General features: G+C 33.0%; 1 protein-coding gene across 1 annotated transcript in view; it reads left to right on the forward strand.

The window, feature by feature from the left end:
• LOC105617489 (ETS-like protein pointed) overlaps nucleotides 1-10,965 on the forward strand; it is a 113,067-nt gene that overhangs the window by 65,650 nt on the left and 36,452 nt on the right. Inside the window, exon 3 of the mRNA XM_012199045.1 lies at nucleotides 8,610-8,726. Within this exon, the coding sequence (XP_012054435.1) occupies nucleotides 8,610-8,726 (117 nt within the window). The remainder of the gene's footprint in view (nucleotides 1-8,609; nucleotides 8,727-10,965) is intronic.

The raw sequence follows: 10,965 nt of genomic DNA on the forward strand, positions 1-10,965 counted from the left end.
CATCAAAAAGTCTCGCATCTGGCGAAGATGTGCTGCGAACAACTGCAGAACGTTATCTTGGTTCCGGTTTCAAAATGATGGCTGTTTAGCTCCCTCAAACATTCATAAAATCTGACGTATAGAATACAAAGTGGCGCACTTTCTCTTGTAGACATCAAATAGGTCAAATTAACAATAAGAGAAATATTGTACTTTTCAATATTAAACATTAAATTTAACAAATTTTGATTAGCTTTATGTGATTATTAGATTTAGCGACAATAAAATTAAAGGTAACAGTAATTTGCAATTGTTTACTTCGAATTGAATCCAATGTCTGATTTTTTTGACATTTGAAATTGATGTGATTATTACAAAAACACATACGCTTATTTATATTTTCAATTTAAAGTGGAATGCTGAACATAACAAATTAGGCCAACTCTCAAATGTTGTAGAACAACTTCTACACAATATTGGTTTCGCGTTGCTTTTACACCAGTTTCACAACGCAATATTGGTCTTACATTGGTTTTATATTGATTTCACAGTGCAATGGATTTTGCATTGGTTTTATACGACTTTCACACGTAATCGGAATCACATTTGCGTAGTTATTATAGTTCACAGGCGGCTATGTCGGTCACGACGACGATGCATTTGCAAGTACGAATAGCAACGGTATGTAACAACAGTCGACTATTAAAGGGGAGGGGACCGGGGAGATGTGGTTTTTCTAGGAAAAAAAAGTAACGATAAAAGCCTGATATAAATTATTTCACGGAATCTGACAGCGTGCACGAGAGGAGTAACTAATCAGTTGTAGAACAGTAATTGATTCGCAGTCCACGATGCGATGAAATGCTATAAGCGCGTTAACTTGTTTTATATATGTGATTCATTAACCAAAATGTTGCTAGAGTATTGGTTGTGTTGCCGGTCAGTCAGGAAGTCAAAAGCTTTTATCACATTTTATCTCACTTCGGCCATATCTCGGCAAAACACTCCGCGATAATCGGAGTGTGACAATGGCGCCTGTCACGCAGAACCGTTTCTCTCATCTCGAAGTTTATAAAAAATTGTTCTGCGCAAACAAGTACAAGTTTCAGAGATATTTAGATATGAGAAAAATAAGGCTTATCTCTTGGGACTTTACGATATAATTCATTGTCTTTTAAATATTATTTTTAATTATCTAATCATTTCTTTTATCACTGAGAGAAATGTTAGGTCGAAAATAGACAAACAAGAAAATTTTGATTATATTAATCAGAATTTTGGTTATCTCTACTCGAATTTTAGTAGATTTAATCAAAAAATTTTCCGGTTAAGATAAACAGAATAAACATAAAATTTTCTAGTTAAAAATAACTAGAATCCTAATAGAATTTATATAATCAGAATTTTCTAATTTCCATTTTTCTGAATTCCATTTTTAGCCAAATATTTTTTTGGTGAGTCATTTTATTTGTATTTATTTGTATTTGTATTTATTTAAAGCAGTGTATTTTAACTGTTCCATTATATGTAATAATATATCTTCATTATTACATATAATTCGTAAGAAGTTTTCGAAATTTTCTTGCAAATTAGACTTTTATATATACAGGAGGTCCCGTAAGTTTTTGCCAATCGCTTTTGTGTAGATAAAAAATCATTTATTTCTCCTTATAGAACTCTGAGAATTTTTTCAGAATTTTTTTATTAATTTTTTAGTACTGCATTTTCTTATTTTGACCAACATGAGAAAATATGGTATTAAAAAATTCTGAAAAAATTCTCAAAATTCTTCTTTATGAAAAGAAAATAAACAATTTTTATCTCTCGCTATTTTTCTATAAAATTGGTAGTATTTGAATAAAAAATTATTAAAAATCAATATTCAGCGATTGTTAATAATTAATATTTCATTAATTTAGCTATTGTAAAAATTGCGAAATGATAGAGGACTTTCCGACTCAGTTTAATCTTCTCTATCTACACAAAAGCGGCAAAGCTTGACAAAGGACACCCTGTATACACATCTATATATATTTAAATTTTGTTTTTGAATTAATCCAAAATTAATTTTATTTTAATGGTATTTGAATTTAAATATTTTTTAATTTTTATTCTAATTATTTATTTATGTCATTTTAATAGTATTTAAATTTTTGTACGTATTGAGAAATCTGCATGTGAGAATAGAATCGAGTTTTTGAAGAAAAATTATTAAACAATTTCTATACTTCTTGTGAGTCTTGTGAGTCGAATCATTTTTATTCAGCAACGCGTAGTTGGGTGTGCGAATTAATTGGCACGGACAACGATGGTAAATTGCGCGAAGATTACTTACGACTAATTATGGAATTCTGCCCCTGTTATCTCGGCGAAACACGCGGTTTCGCGATAATCGTCGGTTAACAATGACGCTACCGCTCGTTACCATCGCGCGCTATCAACTGCCGCGTACAACAAGGACTCTTTCCTTCTCCCCCATTCCTAGCGCCCGGCAATTTATCAGCACCAGCAACCGACCGTTTTGCGATTGTGATATCTCGTTGGGGGATTACCATCGCCAGTTCTAAGTACCTCTCCTTGAATTTTTCAGAGCCTCAATGAGCTGATAATCTCGGTTTGTCCCGCCCGCCACCTCGTGTATGATAATTCGCGGTTATGATAACGTATCCTGAATCACTGACGCTCGCTGTCGACTCAAGACACAAAGCACTCCGTTTTTAGTATGTTTGCCCAGCTACGCATTATGAAAGTTAATTGCTCTCACACTATTGATAACTAAGTTAAGTCGTAGTTTTGATCTCGATAAACATATCACGGTAAGGAAAGGCCTTACTCTGAAGGGAAAAATTTTTTCGTTTCACCTCTCTTATCTTTGCCTTGATAAATTTGACAAAAATCGTAAAATTAAATTAATATCTTCTTTAGAGGAATGCTATAAAATATACATAAAGTACATCAGCAAATACCATTAAAATAAAATTAATTTTAGTCCGAGTTCTTATAAATTTTTTATGTTCAATTTCATGTTCTTTTGATTGAAAGTAATTTTTTATAAAATTGTTATCGTAAGAATCGCCGCTTGACTTTACCGTAAAAGTCCTTTATTTACAAGTATGCCGCAATGATTGAGTATAATGTAGTCACCGCATGCGGATAATATGTCTGTCCAATTCGGTCGCGTCGCATTTGTACGCCTTAGGAGGGCATAGAGAATTCTGCGTTCTTCCCCAATGGGGCTTCTTATACGGGATGAATGGCCTTACAGCCTAGTCACGCTGATGCGAGGCGATGCGATGGATGAAACTAAACGAGCGCGGGAGAGCCACCGACCGGAGCAACAGGTGTATACTACGGAAAGGCGGGCTGATGGCACGCTGATACTAACACGTGCTTGTACTTGCATTTGTACATAGTTCGGTTTTAGTACAAGTACGGATGTCGTGTTGTGTCTCCGACCTCTAATTCATTTCATGATATTCAATTTCTATTAGTCTTAACGTACGTTAGCGAAGTTAAAGTTCTTCCCAAACTTCTACTTGACGAAAAACTCGACATCATCATTTGACAGTTTGACATCCCAAGTTGTTTTTTAAATTAATTATGATTGATGAATTGTTACGTTGAGTTTTCCTATCACACATAGATCGTTACGTAAAACAAATAGGTACAATAATTTTGATTTTACAATCAGAATTTTATAAGAAATACATGTTTTTTTTTATTTTATCCTTTTTTTTGCTTCATAAAATAATCGTTGCTTTCGTCGATATCAGTTCTTCAAGCATTAGTACATTATTACGCTATCCGAAGAATAATAATTTTCGACAGCGTGAAATAAGAACGACAGACGAATTTGGAGACGTGTTCCTCTCGCGCAGTTTGCTCAGAACAGCTGCCGCAGTTGTTTGGTTGCCGAGTATTCTTGAGGTGTAGAGGAAAGAGGGATAAGCCAGAAGACGTTGGTAGCACGTGCCTCCTGTCGGCTATACTCGTGAAGGTTACACATTCACCCTAGCATATTCCAGATGGACGAGAGAAAAAAAATCTCCTTATAAACAACCGCGAAGCTTGGGTTTGGAACTGCTTTCATAGAACGTGTTCATTCGACTTGATTATTCTCTTTTAAAAAACCGCAGAATTTAATATCCATTTTATTATTTTTTTTATATAAAACGATTTCATTAGCATCGATAAAATATGTAGCAATTATTACGTACAGTGGCGTATAAAAATTTTCGGCCAGTGTTTATAAAAAAAAGCCTGATAAAATTTTAATCAGGTACAAAATTTAGTACAAAATTTCCACATCTTGTACTAACATCTGATAAAGTTGGTTAAAATTTATGTCAGGCTTTGTTTTTTTATAAATAAGAGTACAAAATGTCACTGGCCGGAAACTTGCACGCCATTGTATAAATTTAATACGTATGTAAATCAATAAATCAATAATCATATAAATAATAAATGAATAATTCGAGATACTCTAAAATTAGGAATGTGATTAAAAATATTAAAATTACTAATAATCATTTAATGACTTTAAAAAATATAATAAATAAGAAAATGATCGAATAATATGATAATATGATAAAGAGAGAAAGTAAATGAAAATAAATAATTTCGCAGTTTTAACGCAAGTAAAGGAGATACATAAAATATAAGAACAGAAATCTTGGAATGTCAAATATTTCGAGCAATAATTTGTTTTTTGTAAGTGAAAGAAATAGCAGTTGCAGAAACGGGACGACTATAACTACATAGTGTCTATATCTTTAATGGATTTTGTAATAACGTATCGTTTATGAATGATACGTCTCATAATATTATATATGCTCATAAATTATTATTCTGACTTTTATGTTTCATATTATTCTTATAAAAAAATTTACAAGATTGAGAAAGAGAGAAATATTTAAAAGCTCATTGTTCTTCATTGAAACTCGAGCCAAAAGTTTTTATTTCCGATGAATTAACAAACAACATATATTCACAGTTACTACTTTTTTTTTCTGTAAGTTTCTCGTATAATTTACAGAACAGATAACGTCTAATTAAGCGTATCTAATTATTCCTGATTATAAATGTGTACTTTAAAGTTTAACTAAGGTTATCGGATAAAAAAATAATTTTATCGGCTGGCATTAATTACTTGAAGAAGGTATATAACTTGGTCATTGCGCCAATCGCCGCAAATAACGCAAGCTATGCAAATTTATGTTGAACGTGTCGAGGGTCAAATGCCACTTGGGTCGCGAGCTTCGAGTATTTTAAATTTCCATTTCGATTAAGTAAAAAGGATCGCGCTTCGTCTAACTTGACATCGATCGATTCGAAACTAAATACTTTTTAAAGAAAAACGAAGAAGAAAAAAAAGGAAAACTCGTTAATCCACGATGCATCAACTCGCAGCACCTGCTAGCGAACGTATCGCGGTATCGCGATCTCTCCGTTACATTCAGGCTACAAATGATACATTACAGATACCTCGACCGCTCTGATTTATAACGCGATGTAGCAATATAATATACTCGACACATACTATAGAATGCATTCTATTTGTAAAATCAACTACTGATATCTAGAATTAAGCTCAGTATGTAATTAAGTTTGGATTTTTACACACTTAAGTCCCGGATTTACTTTTTTTTTTTACATCGCAATACGTTACATCCAATCCGGGATAAATTTTTTCTTACCGTCAATATAATTATTTTAAACTTTCAAATAATTACATTATTAAAATGTTATTATACATAATATTATTATATATAATGTGTTATATATAATGTTATATATAATGTTATTATATATAATGTAATAATAATGTATAATAAATATTATACATTATTATTACATTATTATAAATTATCAATTATTAATTATTTTCGTATTTTCTGAATAAAAGATTGGTTTTGCTCAAGTGCTTAAAAATTCAGCTAGATACAAATTTGAAAATAATTTTGTTCAATCATCAAATTGGTTGATCAGAACGTCAAAACTTTCTGCTGTATTATTCAACATACTTGAGATTCCTATATAATTATCTTAATGATCCAATAAAATTATTTTTAGGCCTATATCTGTATATAATTGAATTTTTAGAGTTAGGAGACTTCGATAAAATATTTGTTTCTGTGCGTCTATTTTAAAAAGAGGGCTTTTTTCACGATATTCTTAAAGAAATGTTTCTGTCATCCTTAAGGAAACGTGCGTTTTTTTTTATTTTCTCACACAAAGAGGGGATTTAATTTATTCATTAACAATGGAAATAAATACTTAATAATCGAAATGCATAATCCCAAGCGCGCGATATCGTGAGCCGCGAGTCGATTATACGCAGCGTCCGCGCGAGCGACAGAGTAGAGCCGCAAACGTCGTTCCTGCGAAACTTCGCTCCTTTGAAATTCCACTCGCGTGGCCGCGGTTGCGCCGTTGGCACGTGAATTTTCAATAGATCGCCTCGTGTCTGAGACGCACCGCTCGCACGTTCGTCACGCATTTGAACAGCGATCAGCGAGGGCCTATCTTTGGGCTATCCTTATGCGGACAGGTACAATTTCGATGATCAAAAATACAAGCTTGCCCCATTAAAATCTTTTATAAACAGAAAGTTTTTAGCTTTTTTAAACGACATTATTTGGAACCGGTTTTCGTTTTACCAAATTATTGGCAGAAATAATCTCTTTAACTTGTTGATCCTTGTATTTCACTATTGACGCGCATCTAGAACAGATTAGAATGCCTGATATGTATTTCTATCAATGTAGATTAACTGTAATCTTGGTTTAATTTATTTCTTATCTTTTTCTAATTCTTAGAACTATGAAAAAGGTAAAAAGTACATGGGAAGCACGATTTTACTAGTATCGAAAGTATCGAAAAATTTTACTATCTTGAGAGAAAAATGTCAAAGTATTGCGAAGCAAATGTTATTCACGAAATTTGATTGTGATAACGAAATATATATTTCTATGAAATATATCTTATTTTTGTGAAATATCTTTTATTTCTGTGAAATGTATCTCATAAATTGCAAAAAATATAAAATAGATAGCTTATTTGCTAGGAAAAAAAAATTTTATTTCGCCCGTATTTAAACAAACATTTATTTCAGTGAAAAAAAGAAAATATATATATATATAATTTCTGACAAATATATTTTTAGGCATTTTCTCAGTATAAATAAACAGACATGAAAATAATTTTGTTTTTGGACCATTAAAATAATAATACTATTCAATTTCAAATAGTAATACAAGAAATTTTTAGCATCCTACATCATTATTTTGACAATTTAACAAAATCATTTGTATCTAATAACTAAATTTTCTAAACTTTCTTACTTCAGCTTCAAAATCATCCTTTTCGTGATAAATTAAACTGAGACTAATGTTAATTTACACTGATAGAAATGAGCAACTCAAATTCTTCGTACATTGAGAAAAAACAAATCAATTTTAATAAATATTTAGTCCAATACTGCCAACTAAACATTTACTTACCATAAATAAATATTTGTTCATTAAAAAGAATGATTGTTAAATCAAATAAATATTTTCTGTATCAAATAAATATATCTTTATATTTATTGGCAGTATTCAACTAAATATTTATTAAAATTGACTATATTTTTTCTCAGTGTGTTTATACAATCGCATAGATTACGGACGGAGGGGTTCTGATGTCGTTGTATCTCGCCGCTGATATCGCGAGAAAAGTACGTGAATGCCGTAAAGTGCCGTCTCTCATTCGCCTCGGTGCGTCGTAGAACAAGCGCAGCGTCGACGGCGACGGCGACGACGACGACAACGACGGTGACGGCGATGCACCTGCCTGCTCTGGCGGCAGTTGCACCCCTCTTTATGACGATGCTATCTAAGAAGGCTGTATGTGCCCCCTTCGTTTCGCTTTTGCTCGCTTCACCGTTGCTCCGCGCCCCGTGCTGGTAGTCGTGCGAGCGACACCTGACGCACGTACGCACTCGTAAAACGCGCGCGCTCGCGCACACGTGCGGCATACACGCCGTTTGCACGCGCACTTCGCTTGTGAGAAGCAATATTAATCCGCCTTCTCATATGCCTGGGAGGGCTAAGTGCTCTTAAGCTTCTTTTCCCCGTTTTACCTCGTTACTATCTTTCATTTAGCTGATCCGGCGAATCTGTTTCACAATGCACTTTTATTTTAAATAAAGCCGTACTATTATTATAGCTTTCTATAGAGGGAATCAACATATTGATGTATTACATGCTTATCGTCATCGAGCACCTATGTATCGCAAACTTGTGACGTATTTGTATCAAATTTGTGCGTGCGGAATTCTCGTTCTGAGAAATTCAGGTATCTGCGCATATAAGTTAATTGATACACTTATAGTGCATCTTACAATATTTTTTCGTAAAATATTAAAATTAGATTTAAAAAATGTTGAATTATTAATTAATTGTATTGTATGTAGATAAAAGTTAATATCTTTGTTTACATAAATATAAGTATCAAATAGGGGGAGATGAGAAAAAATTAATTTGCATTAATCGATCAGAAAGTTGCCGCAAGGGATCTAAACGCAATCACGATTAAAGTATATTTATATTTAATGATATAAAGTAAATGTCTTTTCGCGTTTTTTTTAGATATACCGGCGCAAGTGCCGCCGTTAACACCTGGGACCAATAAGAAGATGACTGAGGCTCTGGAGGCCTCCTTCGCGTCTTGGGAAAAGGAACGACTCCGCCTGAATATAACTAAAGGTCAGCTCTCTTTTATTCTCATTATTCTTGATTATACTTCTTTGTGATTACTCGTAAACATAGCTCATATAAGCTTAGTTAAAATAATCGTATCACCTTTTTCTCATATAATAAAATCGCGTTATTACAAGGCGAAATTATAAAGCATATTTTTACATCCATCGAATATATGTCTTTATTATAAAATTATAAAATCTGTAGTTCTAGACTAATAGATCAGTAAACTGATCTACGCGATATTTAACGTACTTCAAAATTACAATTGTAACTTTAAGTAGATGAACAAATTTTGCAGCAATAGTAATCGTCTTACGAGCGTAAATATTAATCTCTGATCTTTTATGACGGTTTATACGATTTGGAATTTATGATCGTTGTACCGCCTCACCGCGCAAGTTGTTGAAAAAAATCGCTGCAGGCGCACAGAAGAGGGAGAGACAGCATACGCACGCACGTATATACGTTCGTGTTGCGTGCGTGCGTGCGTGCGTGCATGCGCGAGAGACGCGCGTAGACGCGGGTGCGCGCGATGTGACGCGATGTGCGACGAGGCGGCCGGCGATGTGCAGGAATTGTGAATGTGATGTTGATGGTTCTGATGGGGAGCCGATGCCACACATCCGGTATGCGCATTCAGAGCCACGCGGGTGTGACGTTACTTCCGGTCTACATGCCCTGGGTTCGTACCCTCCAGGCCAGATCACCTACAGTCTGACCTCCATGAACCGAACGAGCCACCTCCTGCTCCTCTTGCCATTTCACTTCGACCCTGAGACCCTGATTCTTTTATTTTCAGAAAACATTAAAGCATTATTAGAATTATCTTAGTAGTATAAAAAAAGTGTATTAATATGTATACATAAAAAAAACTTGGAAACGAGTATTTACTTGATTTTAGTGAAATTTATTCTTCTTCGCAAAAAAATGATAAAAAATTTTTCCTAATTAGTTAAAAAATTAGAAATTAAAATTAAGAATTTAGGTATTTCCGCTCAAAAATCCATAGATTGCTAAAAATCTATTTATGCGTCTGTCTAAAATCTATTAATATGTATTATATCGTCGAAGAGTATATATATATGAAAACGCGTACCCTTACTATAAAGAAGACGCATCATGCATTCACAATTATGTTTGACGCGTCATATCACATTCGCTATTATGATTTATTCAAAATCTATCTCTCTTTTGAATAATAAATACAATCGTAAAAATGCTTCGACGTATAAGGCTGGATATCTCCGATCCTTATGAGTTTTAATATCTCTCGTGCTTTACTCCCATTACAATCAAGAAATATCTAAATCAATCTAATATTTTTTAAGACAGCATCTGCTTGTTTTTTTTTATAGAGAATTCCCAGATATACTTGATAAGTTTTACTTACATTCTTCAATATCATAACAGCAGGTGATATTTGTCAATATACCAAAACATGAACGATAAAATACCTAATTAATTTTGTTTAGTATCTGATGAAAATGGAAAGAAAGAAGAAGAATATAAAATAATATATTAATAACGGGGGTCTATTATGTATGTAGCAATCGACCAGTAAGAGAAAATACATGTGCAGCGCACGCGTACACATGAATGTAGACTTGTGTTCGAATGCGAGGCGAGAAAGAGAGTGTAAAGTCTGCTAACAACGCTTACGAGAAATAAGTTGGGCAAATATCGGTACGATCCTCAAACATCGGCGGTCGCTTTGAACGTGTCGTACCATTGCTGTTAGACACTCTTGTTGCCTCGGTACTTTGTTCACTTTTTCTTCCTATATTTATATTCTAGCTTACGCGAGAGTCGTCAATTTATTTCGATACTTTATCAATTCTGCGAATAATGGTTCGTTCGTTCCAATATGCAGTCCTATCTATTTTTCAATTTGCAGTCCTATCACGTGCTAAAAATTCTGTATGTTTATATAAATGTCAAAAAAAACATTTATCGTCAATTTATTATCGTTTATTTGCATTGCACCCTTGTGTGTACAAAGAGATTTTATTTGGAGAAGGAGCCAAAAGTTTATTTTAACAATATTATTTTTTTTTTAAATGAGAGAAGAATTTCCATTATTATTTCTTTAGAATACAACATAATAAAAATATTTCTATCGGCGAATTTTTTTCTAAAGTTTCTTTTTTTTTTTTTTTTTTTTTTTTTTTTTATTTTTTAAGAATTAAGTAGTAATATTATTAATTAATTAAATAATTATAATTAATTAAATTTAAATTCTACT

The sequence above is a fragment of the Atta cephalotes genome, assembly GCF_000143395.1.
Source record: "Atta cephalotes unplaced genomic scaffold scaffold00013, whole genome shotgun sequence".
In the NCBI taxonomy this organism is placed as follows: Eukaryota; Metazoa; Arthropoda; class Insecta; order Hymenoptera; family Formicidae; genus Atta; species Atta cephalotes.